The 20,128-nt window shown below is 40.4% G+C and overlaps 1 protein-coding gene across 1 annotated transcript in view; it reads left to right on the forward strand.

Annotated features, from left to right (window-relative positions):
* Nucleotides 1-19,718, forward strand: part of LOC121513980 (grainyhead-like protein 2 homolog) — a 29,241-nt gene extending 9,523 nt beyond the window's left edge. The window contains exons 6-15 of the mRNA XM_041794031.1: nt 361-472; nt 6,657-6,751; nt 12,055-12,213; nt 12,329-12,386; nt 12,830-12,972; nt 13,089-13,126; nt 13,346-13,437; nt 15,492-15,577; nt 15,697-15,761; nt 18,977-19,718. Of these exons, the coding sequence (XP_041649965.1) occupies nt 361-472; nt 6,657-6,751; nt 12,055-12,213; nt 12,329-12,386; nt 12,830-12,972; nt 13,089-13,126; nt 13,346-13,437; nt 15,492-15,577; nt 15,697-15,761; nt 18,977-19,091 (963 nt within the window). The 3' untranslated portion in view covers nt 19,092-19,718. The remainder of the gene's footprint in view (nt 1-360; nt 473-6,656; nt 6,752-12,054; nt 12,214-12,328; nt 12,387-12,829; nt 12,973-13,088; nt 13,127-13,345; nt 13,438-15,491; nt 15,578-15,696; nt 15,762-18,976) is intronic.
* The last annotated feature ends 410 nt before the right edge of the window (nt 19,719-20,128 follow it).

Genomic DNA, 20,128 nt, shown 5'->3' on the forward strand with positions numbered 1-20,128 from the left:
ACTGTGTGATCTGATGAACCACATGCAGGACTTTATAAACAATTCATGGTAATTCAGATTTGATTATAGAAAACAGAAAATCCTTGGCAGACCTCAGAGCAGAGGTAGTGAATAACAAGAACATTCAGAGTTCAGTGCAGTGGTGTCAGAAGTAGGATGATTGTCTTTCAAATGTAGTGAAGAAAAAGTTATAAGCTACCCCAAAATGTTATACTCAAGTAAAGGATGGATGGGAAAAAATGCATTTTAGTACTTCACCATTGCCTATATATTTAATATCATATGTATATTTTTAACTGTTTATTCAGTTTTGGCTTTATTATACTGTAAAATGTTATGTTTTCTTTGCTTTACCTCCAGAGTGTTATCATGATTGTTTTTGGAGAAGAGAAATGCAGAGATGAGCAGCTGAACAACTGGAAATACTGGCACTCCCGACAGCACACTGTAAAGCAGAGAGTCTTGGATATTGGTATGATGATCCTTGTTATTCTTCAGATTATCACTAACAGCCATGTCCTCTACATTCATACCACACTGAGGTTTATAGGCCACATGGACAGGGGGTTAGTTTAGGCTGGGCAGTAGGCACCAGAAATCATATCTGGATATCTTCTAGCTGAATGGCGATACATTACATGTATTTAAATTTTTCCTGTATAGAAAAAATGTAAACAAAAGTCTGAGTCAAAATCACATGATATAACAAACTATACTTGTATGCTTAAAAATAACCAAAAAATAAAATAATAAAATAAAACAGATTAGAGACAAAATATCCTTGTTATATTTTTTATCCCAACATACTGTGAATAGTCCTTTATTATTAGTTTTAGTGGGAGTGATTTATTACATTTTGCTGAGCGCACTCAGTGCAGAAGTTAGAAACAGGTTCTTTTCTTTAACTATATTATTTAACTTTTTTCTGAGGGAAAAATGTCACAGCAGGATACTGAATTATGGACTGACACAAGATGAGCATTAAGTGTATGCACTCGCACTGTCAAGAGATCAAAATTTTTATTCGTGATTAATCTTATAACTTTCATAGTTAACTTGAAGTTGATCGTGCCATTTTTATTTGTTCTGAATGTACCATACAGGTATATTTCTCAACATTTAACTACCTTATCAACACATGAGTGGACAAAAATGCTTTCTTTATGCAAATGTTGGCAACAAACCAAAACAATGATAGATAATTTCCAAAAAAAAATCCTCTAAAGATAAATCTCAGAGATACTGAATGGTCCAAAAATATGCTTCGTGTAAAACATGGTACTCAAGCCCAACAGGCTGCAACAGATGGAGATACCGACCTTAATGTGACATTATTGAATAATACCACAATGTAGTGTCATACTTCTGACTTCTAGAAGTTACTCCTCTGTTGTTCTCAGCAGTTTAACACAGAACAACAACATTCATCATCACACATGTACATAAAGGACATGGTCAGTTAAGTTTGAAATCACTCAAAGATCATTCCTTGGATCCTTCACACTTAAAGCTGAGAATTTTAGCCTCACGTGGGGGAAAAAAGGCTCACAGAAATCTCTGCATTGGTGGTGTGCTTGGCCAAGGAGTGATAAGGGGTATTAAAACTCTACGAAATCTGGGTAACTCAGTTCACATTGTAGGTGTTAATAACTTAAGCCTTATGTGGCATGATCTTAAAGCTGAATTTGCCATTCAAAAGTCTGTCGTTTATCCATTTCTGCTAGCTTGTACTTCATCACTACTGCATCGCTTCCTGATCTCACAAATTACCGGATGGGTCATGGGTCATACTGAACACACGTGTGTTAATTATGCAATAATGTGGCCCTTTACCCCACTCTCTCATCATGTCCAGTCTGTCCACTGTCCTCCTCTATCTATAAAGGCACAAAAGGCCCAAAAGTAAATCTTAAAAAAAATTAAAAATAAAAAAATAAATGGCAGTCCTAGTGTGCACATATAGGTAAATGACATGGATTTGCACATTCTACAACTTATCTCCAATAATCACATCAACTTTGACCTCTTAATTTAAAGTAAATATTTTCGGCCACCCAGCCCTTTCTAACTAACCATGCCTGGGGAGTGCAAAATGGCCTGAAGAGATCGGTCGGGACCTGAGACAATTTTCAGTTTTAGGTCTTGAGTTCTACTCAGATGTCAAATTTGAATAGATAAAATTAAAATCGAAGGGTAAATTATATGAATACATTCTAAAATATGATATGATGTTTACTTTTTCTGGCCCTTTTGGGGCTTTCCCCTGACAAGGATCCCATCTTCATGAAAAAAGCTAAAACTAATAAAAACTATACTGAAACATAGAATTTAGTAAAAAAAAACAACAAAAACTAATCTAAACAAACAAGCAGTTAAAACTAATAAACCGACTAACAAGCTAAAACTGAAAACAAAAACTGAAAATGAAATGAAAATAAATGCTACTGAAATATCACAAAGTTTTATAACCTTGGTCCAGACAAGCAACTGTATTTTAACACTACTCTATTTTTACACTAAAGCTCTTCAAGTGTTTGTTAAAAAGACGGTAAAAGGGACAAAACTGGAATAAATTCCAGGACAATCCTGCAGAATATTTTGGGCAGAAACTTGACACAGTTGGAACAACTGTCAGTCCTGCAGAGGAACTCTGCACACTACAATGAGACAGCCACTGGCTCTGCATTTGCATAGTTGCTGACAGGAGAAATAGGTGGGGGCCTGGACAGAGGCCACGTACAAACAGTAAGAGACAGGCCTCAGCATGTGGTGGAAAAATGCATTGGAGTGAAGCAGAGAAGTTAGACACTGTGATGGTTTTGTCCATACCAAGTTTGTACCAGTATACTAGTGCAGAGTATAACTTAGGCAGGTCATAAAAACTTGCTAACAGGGTCTTAAAGGAAGTCACAATGGCCTCGTGGTAGTTTTTTTTTTTTACTAATTCAGAGCTTTTTCAGTTGGCAACACTTTCAGGGAAGTACATTTTGTATTTAAGTCCTGAGTGTGAAAAGACATCTGATAATTCATAAAAAACAAGTGTGTGTTGCAGAACTGCTCAACAGATTTTTCCCTTTGTACATGTAAACGTCTCACAGGACTTAAGATTATTTTTGTGACTCTAGAGGCTGACCTCCAGGTCTGAAATCACTCAGACATGGAGAAAGGTTCTTGAACACTCAAGCCTCATTTTATTTCAAGGTCTTGACTTTTTCTCAATTTCATAGAATTCAGATCCTCATACTTCCATAGTTGCCTTTCATGTATTTACAACCCCAATTCCAAAAAAGTTGGGGCACTGTGTAAAATGTAATGAATGCAATGATTGTCAAATCTCATAAACCATTTTTTATTCACAATGGAACATAAACAACATATCGGATGATGACACCGAGATATTTAACCATTTCATGAAAATATTTGCTCATTTTGAATTTGATGGCATCATCACATCTCAGAAAAGTAGGGATGGGGTCATGTTTACAATTGTGTAGCATTCCATCTTTATAACAGCCTGCAAACTTCAGGGAAGTGAGGAGAACAGTTGCTGGAGTTTTGGGAGAGGAATGTTGTCTCATTCTTATCTGATGTAGGATTCTAGCTGCTCAACAGTCCTGGGTCCTCTTTGCTGGAATTTTCCTTTTATGATGCTCCAAATATTTTCTGTTTTTGCTCTGAAACCTCTACTTTTCAGCTTTGATAGAGCCTCTCCAGATGTGCAAGCCTCCCGTAGATATGCAGGCTTTAGAACTGAGTGCTGTAGAGAACAAGGTTATCAAAAAGAATTGCAAATTTTGCCTCAGCCCTTTTTAAATGAGCTTTGGCCCGGAGAAGATGACAATATTTCTGGATTGTGTTCACCTATGACTTCTTTATAATACAACTTTAACTGTTACACTGTATTGTCAAAAGTATTCACTCACCCATCCAAATAATTGAATTTAGGTGTTCCAATCACTTCCGTGGCCACAGGTGTATAAAATCAAGCACCTAGGCATGCAGACTGTTTCTACAAACATTTGAGAAAGAATGGGTCACTCTCAGGAGCTCAGTGAATTTCAGCGTGGTACTGTGATAGGATGCTACCTGTGCGACAAGTCCAGTGGTAAAATTTCCTCACTCCTAAATATTCCACAGTCAACTGTCAGTGGTATTATAACAAAGTGGAACCGACTTGGAATGACAGCAACTCAGCCACCAAGTGGTAGGCCATGTAAAACAATGGAGCGGGGTCAGCGGATGCTGAGGTGCATAGTGCATTGAGGTGGCCAATTTTCTGCAGTCAGTCGCTACAGACCTCCAAACTTCATGTGGCCTTCAGATTAGTTCAAGAACAGTGTGTAGAGAGCTTCATGGAATGGGATTCCATGGCCAAGCAGCTGCATCCAAGCCATACATCACCAATTGCAATGCAAAGCGTTGGATGCAGTGGTGTAAAGCACGCCGCCACTGGACTCTAGAGCAGAGGAGACGCATTCTCTGGAGTGACCAATCACGCTTCTCCATCTGGCAATCTGATGGATGAGTCTGGGTTTGGCAGTTGCCAGGAGAACGGTACTTGTCTGGCTGCATTGTGCCAAGTGTAAAGTTTGGTGGAGGGGGGATTATGGTGTGGGGTTGTTTTTCAGGAGCTGGGCTTGGCCCCTTAGTTCCAGTGAAAGGAACTCTGAATGCTTCAGCATACCAAGAGATTTTGGACAATTCTATGCTCCCAACTTTGTGGGAACAGTTTGGGGATGGCCCCTTCCTGTTCCAACATGACTGTGCACCAGTGCACAAAGCAAGGTCCATAAAGACATGGATGAGAGAGTTTGGTGTGGATGAACTTGACTGGCCTGCACAGAGTCCTGACCTCAACCCGACAGAACACCTTTGAGATGAATTAGAGCAGAGACTGAGAGCCAGGCCTTCTTGTCCAACATCAGTGTGTGACCTCACGAATGTGCTTCTGGAAGAATGGTCAAAAATTCCCATAAACACACTCCTAAACCTTGTGAAAATCCTCCCCAGTAGAGTTGAAGCTGTTACAGCTGGAAGGGGGGGACCAACGTCATATTAAACCCTATGGATAAAGAATGTGATGTCACTTAAGTTCATATGCGAGTCAAGGCAGGTGAGAAAATACTTTTGGCAATATAGTGTATTTGTGGATGACATGTCCAACTGTGTCAACACACAATTATTTCTGAAAGTATTCCTGAGCCCATGTATTGATTTCAAGCACAGAATCATGCCTGTATTTAATGCTGTGGGCTTGACTTGAAAGACTTCAGTATTGACCTTCTGCTTTGTAAATGGCTCACAGAGATTTCTCCAGATTCTCTGAGTCCTTTGATGATATTTTGTATCATAGATGGTGGACTATTCAAAGTCTTTGCATTTTTTGTTGAGCATTTTTCTGAAATTATTTCAGTTTTTTTAAAGAGGGTCTGGCTGCAGCCCTTGAGCAAACCTCTACACTGGGGCGTTCGGCTGGAGACCTCTACGGTGGGGCGAAACCTCTTCGCTGGGGCGTGACGTACATTGCCCAAGCCTACGCTGGGGCGTGCAGTGTGTTAGCTGTTGTTAGCATGACCTGGCTGTTGTTAGCATGACTACACCGCTGTGCTTGTGAAAAGCCCCAGCATACGGGGCTATATTTAGACATGCAGTAGCACACCCTGACCCCTACGCTGGGGCTTTACGCTTGACCGTGCAGTAGCAGGACGCTATGAAAACCCAACTGGTTCAGTTTAGGCGTTTAAATCCGACTGGTTAGGTTTAGGCGTTTAAATCCGACTGGTTAGGTTTAGGCGTTTAAATCCAACTGGTTAGGTTTAGGCATCAAAACCCGACTAACCCTAACCCTAACCCTTAGATTTAGGGTCAGCCTGTAGGCAAGCGGATAGAGCTGAAATTTCATTGCGGGTAATATTCGTCACGTCCCAGCGTAGAGGTCAATGGCTTGGGCAATGTATGTCACGCCCCAGCGGAGAGGTTTCGACCCACCATAGAGGTCTCCAGCCGAACGCCCCAGCGTAGAGGTTTGCCCGAGGGCTGCAGCCAGATGCCTCTCTTTTTTTTGACAGATTTTCACTGATTCTGATAGACTATGCCTCTCTAAATGACCTGTTGCAAATTAACCTAATCAGTTGCAAAAAGTTCCTCCAGCTATTTTTCATTAGTAACACTTTTCCAACCTTTTGCTGTCCCATCCCTCTTTTTTGAGATGCGCTGCAGCCATTACATTTTTTCCATACATTAAATTAGTGAATATTTCTCATGAGAATATCTTACATTTTACCAAGCCAGTCCCCTGAATGTTAAACTAAACCATGAAGTTTCTTATTCACTGAACACCATACCATAATTATTCTTTTATTTTTGTTAAATTGTGGTATCCATAACATTTTATTCATTTCTACATACAGAGATATTTCCTCTGCTCTCAAAAAGAATCCTTTAGAGCATTTTTTCACACCTTTCACAGATATTAACTGAAAATACATAAAGGAGGTACAAGGTAATTCTAAAAACACACTCAATGAGAGGGGCTTTAGAAACTTCATAGTTTAATCTTGGTCGCCTACAACACTAATATACTGCATGTGTAGTTGTATCTGAATGCTAACCTACAAACACTGACTGAAAATCTCTTGTCCTCTCAATTCATACAGCTGATTGCAAAGAGAGCTTCAGTATGATCGGAAATGTGGAGGAAATTGCCTATAATGCTGTCTCCTTCACATGGGATGTGAGTGAAGAAGCCAAGGTAAAAAAAAAAGCAGAAGAACTGTGACATTGTGCTGTCAAAGTAAATAGCTGATTGACTGAAAAAAACACCTTAAGTAAAAAACAAACAAACAAAAAAAACAAACAAAAAAAAAAAACACTTTACATAACCTTTACTGTCAGACCCACTTTGCTTTTGTGTGCCTTTTGTTCATTTAAAACTTTTCACTGCTTGTAGGAGAGATGACTGAATGAAACCATAAGTTAACTTCTTGTTGACTGGGTATCACTGCTCTGTTCACACAGTAGGGAAATAGGATTACTACTGGATCATCCACCCCTCACCCTTTGTCTAACCCAGTGTTGGTTTATGATTTAGCATCATGGACATGCTTAGGCAAAGGCAATTTTTTTGGTCACTTTGATACTGTTGAACTTCAAACAATATAAGCACACTCACACCCATGTCCACAGCCCAGGCTCAGCCTCAGGATGTTCTGGGCTTCTGAAGACTCTTTGCTTTGGCTCCTTTTTTAGCTGAGATTTAAGAACTTCAAACAGTCTCATTGTGAGAAAGCTTTTTTCAGGTGTGTGGGTCTGAGGATAAATATTTTATCATTGACATAAGTCCTCACTTCTTTTTCTATGTTGGCATCAACTTGTCCATGTTTAATCTTTTTCTTTTTACAAAGAAAACATTTTACTTGTCCCTACCATTACATGAAGCTAAAAACTGTTTATTCAGGGCGCTGATTTAGCACAGCTGGCAAAGCAGGCAACAAATACAGATGTTTTAATCCTGAACATATGCTGGTCCCTGGATAGATTCCTGGTGTCTGCACTGTCTGGTGCGTGTCTCTATTCTCTATTCAGCTATCCTATCTTAAAGGATATTTCAGTATTTTTGAATTTGAGTCATATGAGGTATGTAGCAGTAGAAGTGGCATTAGCCTCAAGTGAGTTCAGTGAGCTTTGCCCCTTTAAGAAGGACTTGCTGGTTGCACTAGCCAGGAAGCTAGGTTATACAGTTTAACAGATGGGTAACATTTTCACCCAGAACTTTTAAGTTTTTGGTAAAAATGGGCCACAAAACAATACTGGCGCAAACAAACACACAGTCAAAATTTTTGCAGCGTTTTATTTTTTTCCGGAAAATTTTTGTCACTATTTTGCACTGCAAGAGAATGTGACCGGTAGCCAAAGCCTGCACTGCAGCATAGTGGCAAAACGCAGCGGTGTCCTGGGTATAAAATAAAATGCTACAAAAAATGTTGAACGTGCATTTTTTTGAGCCAACATTGTTCTGTGGCCCATTTTTACCAATTTTTACATCACTTAATTCTGTGGAGAAACTGTATCCCTCTTTAACACCGTATAGCCAGTAGAACCAGTCAGTCCTTCTTAAAGAAGCAGTGCTCACTGAAATCACTGGAGGCTACTTCTACTGCTACATACCTCATTTGACTCATCTTCAAAAACACTGAAATATCCCCTAAAAAGGGCAAAAAAATGAAGACCAAAGAATTATCTCCTTTTTTTTAAAAAGTCCCTCAGGATTAACCACAAAAACTAGCTGACATTTCATTTGATGTGATCTTTAAGTGTTTTTTTTTTTATAGTTGTTGATGTGTAGATATTCAGTGCTCTGAAAAAGTATTTGACCCCTTCCTGATTTTATATATATATATATTTTTTTTTCACTCTTAAATGTTTCAGATCATCAAACAAATTCAAAACTAGGAAAAAAGATAGCCTGAGTAAATACAAGGGGAAAACGGCACCCAAAAACCTACATGGCCCTACAAGAAAAAATTTGCTCCCTAAACCTAAAAACTGGTTGTGCTACCCGTGGCGGCAACAACTGCAAGCAAGCATTTACGATAACCTGCCATGAGTCTTTCACATCACTGTGGAGGAATTTTCTTTTTATAAAATGTTGTTAGTTTTACTCCAGATATAATGGGACACACACCTTCTAAAAAGTTAAACTTCTGTCAGGTCAGTCCACAGAATATTTTCCCAAAAGTCTTGGGGAACATCAAAATGTTAAGCTTTGCTAAGTGCCAAGTACTGGTGGACAACACCTGGGGATTACAGGCCAAGCGAAGAGGAGAGCCTAGGGGAAAGCTACAGAAGATGCAGAGAAAGCCACGAGATGGCCTAGGATCCAGAGGACGGATCTGTGGACTGCTGCTGCTTGGATGCAAGCCGGGTGAAAGATGACGGAAGACTCAAAACACCCAAGGACCCAGGGTCACATCACAGATGATGCATCCCAGCCCATCCAAGAGATGAATCTTTCATCTAGATTAGCCTTTCTGCTTTTTTTCGGTCAGCAGTGGTTTTGTCCTTGGAGCTCTCCCATGGATGTCTCTTTCTTATTGTTGACTCATGAACACTGGCCTTAACCAAGTCAAGTGAGGCCTGCAGGTCTTTAGATGTTGTTCTGGGTTCTTTTGTGACCTCCTGGATGAGTCGTTGATGCACTCCTTGAGTAATTTTGGTAGGATGGCCACTCCTGGGAAGGTTCAGCACTGTTTCTAAGTTTTCTCTATTTGTGGACAATAGCTCTCAAATGACTTTTTTACACTGGGCCAGGTAGGTTCGGCTGGCTATTCTCCCTCAATAAATCATTTAAAAACTGCATTTTGTATTGACCCAGGTTATCTCTGTGTAGTAGAATTTGTATGGTGATCTGAAACATTTAAGTGTGACAAGAAATCAGGAAGGGGGCAAATAATTTTTACCACACTGTATTTGATTGATTGATGAGACGTTCATAAACCTCAGTTTTGCTGTGTTTGTTGATTGCTATTAAACAGATATTAGAATGCAAACACAGTAATTTCAACCAAAAAACATGGATATTACACTCGGCTCAACATTAGATTGATTTCTATATGAAGTAATCAAGATATTTTTTAGACGTGAATCGATGTCCATTCAGGTTCTGATGGGCTGCTACAAAAAGGGGTATTTTTGTGCAGATGATCAGTTCAGTTTCTTTGTTTTGGCCTGGTTCTGCTGTTGCCAGGAAACAACCATCATCCTCAGTGTGATGAGAAATAATGTGAAATGTGTTGACAGGGGAGATGAGCTGCACCTCTGTTTTTGTTTTTGTTTGCTGCCTGAGTGGATGCCACTGAACAGCCTCTTCTTGCTGCCCCCTGAAGAGGTTTTGAATGCTCAGAAATGCAGCACACACACCCCAACATGCCTAAAACACGCACCCACATACACCCCAAACACACGCTAGCAGCATCGAGTCCATTGCTGCTGGATAAATTTAAATGGCTGAGGTCTGTAGAGGTGTGAATTTGTTCAGGTGTGTAGGAGGCTCATTTGTGCTCCAGGCTTTTCCAGCACTCAGCTCTCACCTCTGCAGGTTCAGACATGATGCTCTTAATGCTTCATAGTGGGAAAATATCCGTTGAGTCGCAGGGAGGAATCTTTACCGTTAGATCTCTCTAGTGACCCGCTGCTCAAGCTGTCTGTCCTGTTTAACTGGAAATTTCAGCATGGGTTTATGTGGGGTTTAATGGGTTGGCACTGAACAGATGCTTTCAAAATCTGTGGGAATCTTTTCCAACTTGTAACAGTAAATGTGAGAAAAAACACATCCCATTGGTTAAAATGTGCAGTTAATTTTCTCTACCCTGAGGATTTTATTGCAGTATGGGTGAGGTGTTGTGATCCCCTATGTGCTTTTTAAATAATCTAAAGCTTTGCTGCATTATTTAGGTATTTTAGGGGAAAGTCTCATATTTCATTGAACTGTGATGAAGAGAGTAGTGGAATGATAAAACCCTGTTACAGTAAGCACCTTTGAATTCCTATAATTCTTAGGTTTTCCCCCAAAGAGTGTTGGCCTTTTGAAGCCTTGTAGAACAGCTATCATAAAGTGTGCTGACCGTTTTACTCCTGGCCTGTGAACAACACCTGCTGATGAGACTTGTGCCCTTGTTACCCTCTCTCCAAACACAACAGCAAAAACCGGAGAGCTGGTATCTCAAGGTTAATCATTTCAGAGTTGATTTAACTTCCAACGTGTTATTTCAAGTCCATATTGAGTTGAAGGATCGTTACTGTTGGATTTGTTTAAAAGTTTTGATCGATTGAGTGTTAGTCCATCTCTGCAGAGAGTTAACTGATCTAACCTCTGCCCATTGCACTTTCAAGTCCGGGGGATATGTGGGCAGAATCTCCCCACTGTGCCTTGGGCAGTGTTTAAATGTGTTTAGATGTGTTTGAATGTTGTCTGCTATACGGTCATTACTGCTGGGATTTCTTTGCCCATGTTTATAGTTAATCCTTGATGTTTTTATGTGAGATAAGTCTACAGGAAGGCCTATTTTCTGCTCATTTATTTCCTTTACTATAGTTTGGTAAGGCATAGAGATTCTGCTTGTGGCTCTGCTCTCTTTGGGAGTATGTGTAGTCATGCAACCAAAGTATCAAACACAGCAGTGATCCATCTGACAATTCAGGATGGTTGGGCGGTGGTCTGCCATCATGTACCCCTGTACAATGCACGATAATCACGCCAAAACTTGGCAGGACTTTCAAGTCATTCAGGCGACTCTAAATTTGTGCCTGAAAACTGTACAGCGTATGCTATGCGCTAGCAAAAACACAGCCGCAGGTGACAAAATTTGTGTTGTGAAGCTGGAGTGGAGAGCAGCGCATGTATTGACAGGAATGAAAGTATTAACATTGACAGTGTTGATTTTACACATAAAAAGTTAAATCTAACTCTTTAAAAGAGTTGCTACTGGTCCACACTACATAAAGTTAAACTACACTTTTTAAAGTGTTACATATTTTAAAATATGACAGAGCTGCAGTAACTCTTGGCCATGCACACTGATGAAGAATATGCACTATGCACACTCAGTCACAGGCAGAAGCCCTAACTGACAGGATAATTTTACTCACGGTGCAACTGTGTCGAACAACAAAAACGGCAACAATCCACTTGAAAAATGACCCCGAGAACTCCAGCAACAACAGGCAACATCTTAAGACAAGGAAAAATATATAAAATACATGTAAACACTCTGCCCAAGGGCATGATGGGAAACTGCCAACACGCAGATTTGAAATTCAGTGTAGTCAACAGAGATGGAAAAAGTATAAGACTATGGTAAAAGTACAGTTACTCTGGTTAAAACTTAAATAGAAGTAAAGGTACTGACTTTAAAATGTACTAAACGTACTAAATGGTAGGGAGTTTATGATGCTTGTTTTGTTTATTTTTGTATTTTTTGGGTATCCATGTCTCTCTCGACTTGTTCAAGGCCATAAAACTCCAGAGAGTGATGTTTTCTGTTGTCTGCTCCCTAGGTCTTCATCTCTGTGAACTGTCTAAGCACAGACTTCTCCTCGCAGAAAGGTGTAAAGGGAATGCCCCTGCTAATCCAGATAGACACCTACAGCTACAACAGCTGCAGCAGCAGGCCCATTCACAGGGCCGTCGCTCAGATCAAGGTCTTCTGTGACAAGGTGACGATGGCTTGCTGGCACAGTCAGCTGTCTGGTTTGGAGAGGATGACTTACTTGGCTAAAAGATTGTTTGACTGTGTACTTCTGTGCTGATAAACCCTTGTATGTTTGGCAGGGTGCTGAGAGGAAGCTTCGTGACGAGGAGAAGAAGCAGCTCAGGAAGAGGATGAAAGGTAAGATTAGAAATGCAGAACAGTTTTATTTATTTGCAGAATTTGGATAGTTAATTGTATTAATCACATTTTTTTTTTGCATTTGAGAACACACATTTTTAAGCACATATTGACAACGTGAAGCGATTCATACCAGTGTGTTATAACTACTAAATCAAATTTAACAATCAAGCTGAAGGATTTTCTTAATAAAAAAGAAAAGTTATTTTTTTATGGTACTTTTCTAGTAGATCAAAAGCAGCAACATTAACTTATCACAGACAGAGGGAACTTGCTACCAACAGGAAAGTAAACAAAAATGACTAAAGGGGACAGTCAAAGGTTTATCACAAGGTGCAGTATGCTTTTGACTTGCTCAGTGGATGGCTGAAAAGCCAGGCTAGTGTAACTTTATCAGACCTATTCTTAAAGTAATGTTAAGTCTACTCCCTCTTTTGTATTAGGGAGAAACAGCAAATCAGGGCTGACCTCTCCTATCAGTAGGGCTGATCACACGCTGTTAAAAACTGTGATGGACCTGGACTCCCATCAGCCTGTCCTCTTTATCCCCAACGTCCACTTTGGAAACCTGCAGAGAGCCGGGCAGGTGAGGAAGCTTTTCTGTCTCATTGTTAAATCCACAAAAACAGAGGAGAGAAATACCTATGTTAACCACTGTCCAGTTTACAGTGTGCTCATGTCGAGGTCTAACTCCGTTCACAGGTGTTTGCCTTCAACACTGAGGAGGTCAACAGAGACAGGTGAGTATCTGTATAATAAAGCTCAGTTAAATAGACTCTTCATGCTGAATACACCAAAGTGGGATTTTGGTAAACTGTCAAGTATATGGTGGCCATGCTCGGCCCCTTTAGAACAGGAGAAGCTATCCTTAATAAGCTGCAACAGGACATTGTAAGCAAAGTGATGATCCATCAGTAAACCCTGTTGATGACCATGAAATGTGTCCTTGTGTTTGTCAGGAGTGTTGTTATGAAAATGATGTCACATCCTGCTGAGAACGATGCCTGTCCACCCCAGTCCAAGAGGCCCAAAGTGGAACTGGAAAGAAAAGGTGTGGTTCTTCACAGATCCTGCTTTTAGAACTGTCTCTGGTTTCATGACTGCCTTGGAGAAGATCCATTGTGCACAGTCTGTACAGAATTGTACCTGTTCAGAGTGGCACCATTAAACTCTACATACACTATATGGAAGAAAGGTATTAGGCCACATGACCTTCATGCCAACAGGGACTGTAATGAAACTATATTCAAATACATGTACTTTAATATGGAGTTTGCCCCCTTTTGCAACTGTAACAGCTCCCACTATTCTTGGAACGCTTTCCTCATTCCTTCTGTAGAGCTTTTATAAAGACAGGCACTAATGTTGGATGAGAAGGCCTGAATGGTAAACTCTGTTCACTCATCCCAAAGGTGCTCGATGGGGTTGAGGTCAAGGCTCTGTCCAGACCAGTCAATATCTTCCACGCTAAACTCATCAAATCATGTCTTTATAATCCTTACTTTCTGCACTGAGGTATTAATGTTGGAAAATAAAAGGGCCTTGCTCAAACTGTTGCCACAAAGTTGGAAGCATAGCATTGTCCAAAATGTTTTGGCCTTCACTGGAGATAAGGGGGCTAGCCCAAACCCTGAGAAACAGCCCCATACCATTATCCCTCCTCCACCTAACTTTAAAGTTGGCACAGTACAGTCAGGCAGGTAATGTTCACCCAGCATCCGCCAAACCCAGACTCCCCCATATGACTGGCAAAAAGAGAAGCGTGATTGGTCACTGTACAGAACACATTTCCACTCCATCTCCACAGTCCAGTGTCGCTGTGCTTTACACCAGTCCATCAGACACTTGGCACTGGACTTGGTGATGAGAGGCTTGCATGAAGCTGCTCAGCCATAGAAACCCATCCATGAAGCTCCCACTGCACTGTTTTAGTGCTAGCCAGTGGAAGTTCAGAACTCTTCAGCAGAGTGTTTTTAGCACCATGCCCCTAGGAAGAGGTGGGAGAAAAATTCATTTCTTAGATGCATCGTGATGTGGAGGTAGATCCTAAATGTTCAATAATTGATAATAATATCAGATGTTTAATACTGTGGAATAGTAGGAGCAAAAAGTTGGAACTCTTACACTCAGCGCGTAACAGGAAGATTTAGATTACCAGTTGTTCATCTGTGAGAAATGGACATTCTTATGTTTGTAATTTCAGATATGTTACAAGGAAAGGATGCGGCTTCCTTTGGTTCAGTGCAGTTGTAAATTTCCAGTTTAGACACATCTTCCATTAGAAGATAGTGAAAATTTGATTTATCGCTTTTTGGTAAACACAAATATTGGGCTTTTTATTATGTTTGACACAGTGATAACAACAGAAATGTTAAAGAATGCATCAACAATGGATTACGAATCGAATCGTAGCCCTATGAAACGTAATTGAATCGAACCGTGAGGTGCCTAAAGATTTTCACCTCTACTTCTTAGCAGTCGTTGACCCCACTGTGATCATACGTGGTCTTCTGCTTCATGGCTGAGTTGCTGTTGTTCCTAAATGCTACCACTTTAATAACATCACTTACCGTTGGTGGTGGAATATCCAGCAGTGATGAAATTGCAGAGGTGGCATCCATCACATTACAACGCTTGAGGTCACCGACCTCTTCAGAACGACCCATTTAATATCACAAATGCGGCTCTAGTTTGTTAAGAGCACTTCTCTTTCAAGTGTAGGGTACATATTTTCTTGGTTACAAGAGAAATTAATTCCGTACTAACTTTGCCAACTTGTGTGTACCCAGTTGTAGCATGTTAACTAAGTTTTTAATCTTTTTTATATCTTTATGATAGCCAGGGCTAGGCATGGTTTCAGGCTGTCTGGGCAAATCCTATGAACAGGATATTTCAAGAAGGCTTCGGGAGACTTTCTTCCAAAATTTCACTAATAATCTAAATCTAACTAATCTAACCTAACTGTTACAGAAACTGACAATAGTATAGATGGCATATAAATGCCGAACAGTTGTTCTACTTACCTGTAACTTCTTTTTAAATAACTATTTGACTGATTCAATGCCCTAATGATTTATTTTTTTCCATTTTTCATTGCCTCATCAGTTCTTCTCTATGTAAGAAAAGAGTGTGATGACGTATTTGATGCCCTGATGCTGCACACTCCGACTCTCAGGGCATTGACAGAGGCGGTTAGTATTAAGTTTTGTTTTTTACCACTTAACGATATACTCAAAAAAAGCATCATTTAATGACACTTAGAGAGAGCTTATTGCGCTTTGAAACGCTCACATGCTCTGTTACTTTACAGATCTCAGAGAAATATGCACTGCCCATCAGAAAAATTGACAAAGTTTACCAAAAGAGTAAAAAGGGGTGAGTATGAAAATCCTTGAGAATTTTAGGCCTCTGTATTTTAGTGATAAGAACACAAGGCACACATAAAGCTCATGTCATAATTGTTACTTTGTCTAGTAATTTAGTCTGAAAGCAAAGATAATCTATGAGATACACTATATTGCCAAAAGCATTCGCTCACCTGCATTTGGACTTAAGTGACATCCCATTCTTAATCCATAGGGTTTAATATGACGTCTGTCCAGCCTTTGCAGCTATAACAGCTACAACTCCTCTGGGAAGGCTTTCCACAAGGTTTAGGAGTGTGTTTATGGGAATTTTTGACCATTCTTCCAGAAGCCCATTCGTGAGGTCACACACTAATGTTGGACGAGAAGGCCTGGCTCTCAGTCTCTGCTCTAATTCATCCCAAAGATGTTCTATCAGGTTGAGGTCAGGACTCTGTGCAGGCCAGTCAAGTTCATCCACACCAAACTCTCTCATCCATGTCTTTATGGACCTTGCTTTGTGCACTGGTGCAGTTATGTTGGAACAGGAAGGGGCCATCCCCAAACTGTTCCCACAAAGTTGGGAGCATAGAATTATCCAAAATCTCTTGATATGCTAAAGCATTCAGAGTTCCTTCCTGGAACTAAGGGGCCAAGCCTAGCTCCTGAAAACAACCTCACACCATAATCCCCCCTCCACCAAACTTTACACTTGGCACAATGCAGTCAGACAAGTACCGTTCTCCTGGCAACCACCAAACCCGGACTCGTCCATCAGATTGCCAGATGGAGAAGCACGATTCGTCACTCCAGAGAACGCATCTCCACTGCTCTAGAGTCCAGTGATGGCGTGCTTTACACTACTGCATCTGACGCTAAGCATTGCACTTGGTGATGTATGGCTTGGATGCAGCTGCTTGGCCATGGAAACCCATTCATGAAGCTCTCTACGCACTGTTCTTGAGCTAATCTGAAGGCCATATGAAGTTTGGAGGTCTGTAGTGATTGACTCTGCAGAGAGTTGGTGACCTCTGCGCACTATGCACCTCAGCATCCACTGACCCTGCTCCATCATTTTATGTGGCCTACCACTTCATGGCTGAGTTGCTGTCATTCCCAATTGCTTCCACTTCATTATAATACCACTGACAGCTGACTGTGGAATATTTAGGAGTGAGGAAATTTCACGACTGGACTTGTTGCACAGGTGGCATCCTATCACAGTACCAGCTGGAATTCACTGAGCTCCTGAGAGCGACCCCTTCTTTCTCAAATGTTTGTAGAAACAGTCTGCATGCCTAGGTGCTTGATTTTATACACCTGTGGTCACGGAAGTGATTGGAACACCTGAATTCAATTATTTGGATGGGTGAGTAAATACCTTTGGCAATATAGTATATTTCAATAGTCTTGTAGGAGATTTAAAGACTGGACTGCTGTCCTGACATCAATCACAAATGTCTTTCATACATATTCATGGGTCCTTATGGTTGGATTTTTGGTTTCGTTGAGTATATTTGTTGGGTTCTTCTGCTTAAAGCTGGATTTTTTTGCCTACGGTTCAATTTCTGGGTTCTTTTGTGTTTAGGTTGTATGTATACTTCTGCATGTACAGTGCATCCAGAAAGTGGCGCTTCATTTATGCCACATTTTGTTATGTTACAGCCTTAATCCAAAATTGATAAAATTCTTTTTTTTTTTACTTCAAATTCTACATACAGTACTCTATAATGACAAAATGAAAAAGGTTTGTTTGAAACTTTTGTAATTTTATTAAAAATAAAAAACAAGAAAATTGCATGTACACAAGTATTCACAGCCTTTGCCATGACACTTAAAATTGAGCTCAGGTACATCCTGATTCCACTGATCATCCTTCAGATGCTTCTACCTGTTTACAGGAGTCCACCTGTGGTAAATTTAGTTGATTGGTAATATTTGGAAAGGCACACACCTGTCTATAATGTCAGATGATTGACGTTTATGTCAGAGCACAAAACAAGCCACAAAGTCAAAGGAATTGTCTGTAAACCTCTGAGACAGGATTGTATCGAGGTTCAGATCTGGAGAAGGGTAGAGAAAAATGTCTGCAGCATTGAAGGTCCCAGTCAGCACAGTGGCCTCCATCGTCCCTAAATGGAAGAAGTTTGGAACCAACAGGACTCTTTGAGAGCTGACTGCCTGGCCAATCTAAGCGATCGGGGTAGAAGGGCCTTAGGCAGGGAGGTGACCAAGAACCTTTTGAATAACCACAAATAACTCTGTGGAGAGATGAGAACCTTCCAGAAGGGCATCCATTTCTGCAGCACTCCAACAATCAGGCCTGTATGGTAGAGTTGCCACTCCTCAATAAAAGGCACATGACAGCCAGCGTGGAGTTTGGCAAAAGGAACCCGAAGGACTCTCAGACCCTGAGAAACACAATTCTCTGCTCTGATGAAACAAAGATTGAACTCTTTGGCCTGAATGCCAAGTGTAATTTCTAGAGGAAACCAGGCACTGCTCATCACCTGGCCAGTACCATCCCTACAGAGAAGCACAATAGTGGCAGCATCATGCTGTGGGGGTGTTTTTCAGCAGCAGAAACTGGGAGCCTAGTCAGTAAAAGATGAATGCAGCAATGTACAGAGACATCCTTGATGATAACCTGCTTCAGAACGCTGTGGTAGGGTGACGGGTCATCTTCCAACAGGACAATGACTCTAAGCATACAGCCAAGATATCAAAGGAGTGGCTTCAGGACAACTCTGTGAATCTCCTAGAGTGGCCCAGTCAGAGCCCAGACTTGATTCCGATTTAACATCTCTGGAGAAACATGAAAATAGCTGTGCACCGTTGGTCTCCATCCAACCTGGTGGAGCTTGAGAGGTTCTGCAAAGAAGAGTGAGAGAAAGTAGGTGTGCCTGGCTTGTAGCATCATACTCGAAAAGACTTGAGGCTGTAACTGCTGCCAAAGGAGCTTCAACAAAGTGTTGAGTAAAGGCTGTGAATACTACAAGTTATAGTTTAGTTTCTTATTTCTAATAAATTTGCAAATGTTTCAAACAAACTTTATTCACTTTGACATTGTGGTATACTGTATGTATGTGAAAGAGCTGTGAATACTTTCTGGATGCACTGTATGTCAACACATTGCTTTTAAAAGTGCATACTGTAATAATTGTTAACATGTGATTTTGTTTTGCAGAGATTTTACCTTGAATTTAAAAGAACAGTCTGTCCATCTTGTCTGTTTTTCTTCTGAAGGGTCCTGGTGAACATGGATGACAATATAATCCAGCATTACTCCAATGAAGACACCTTCATCTTGGCCATCGTCGGCTCTGCAGACTCCTTGCATATCATTCTGTCAGAGATCTGATGTTTGTCAGTCAAACCATTGTTTTCACCATGTTATCTAAACAAAGGTGAATACTGGCTGTAGCTTTCCACTAGCCAGTGAAGATATCCCGTATGTCTCAAGCATTCTCACATGACAGAGTGAAAATGTGCTCTGCACTGGAGCGATCGTTTGTCTTAATGGCTTACACGGATGATTGAATTATCAGCTAATCAATGCAGTGCCTATTTATGAGGAAAAAGCCTTGTTCACTTTCTTTGCAGATCTTTACGAGCCAGAGGAAATTTACCTCCAAATACTAAATGTACCAGACGTTTATCCAGGTCAAAAATGAGCATTCAGATCATTTTCTGAATATTATGAACATCCTCTGTGTCTTCTGCCATTTATAATTTTTAGATGTATTTGTCCTTGTGTCACGATTGATCCTAATGTGATTTGATTCAGACATACATGTGTCCCAGACTGTACAGGATGATTATTCTGCTACTGAACAAGTCTGTAAATCATCTCAGTGTTTTTTTATCGTTTTTCACATGTTCGCTGTTTTTCCTCTAAATGAAAAAACTCCTTGCCTACATGATTCGTTTTCAAAAGTAGCTGCAGTCTGCCAGGATGACTTTATGTCATCACGTTTACCTTCACACTACCGGGACCAGACAGACTATGTTTGCTTTATTCATCATGATGTACAGTCTTTTAAATTTGTCATTAAATAATTTTATATGGAGTCACTTTTCTCTGCTGATTAACTTCAAACCTGTCTTGCAGTTTCAAAGGTAATAGTTAATTTTGCTACTTAACATGTACCAGTGTGCCTCTCTTATGAAGCACCCCTTGGTCATTTATTTAAAAAAAAAAAAACTTGGATTGGTTTTATTATTTCTAGGGTAACATGGGCTGACTCTTGATTTCAGGCTCGATAGGTGAACACTGCTAATCATATCCAGTCTATATGCACCTCAGAGTAATACTTTAACCTTTAAGGCCAAATTAAAGGCTGTTATACTGCTCCTGTTGTGGCTATTCTTCAGAGTTGACAGCAAACTCAATTTACA

The sequence above is a fragment of the Cheilinus undulatus genome, linkage group 8 (genome assembly GCF_018320785.1).
Source record: "Cheilinus undulatus linkage group 8, ASM1832078v1, whole genome shotgun sequence".
Lineage (NCBI taxonomy): Eukaryota > Metazoa > Chordata > Actinopteri > Labriformes > Labridae > Cheilinus > Cheilinus undulatus.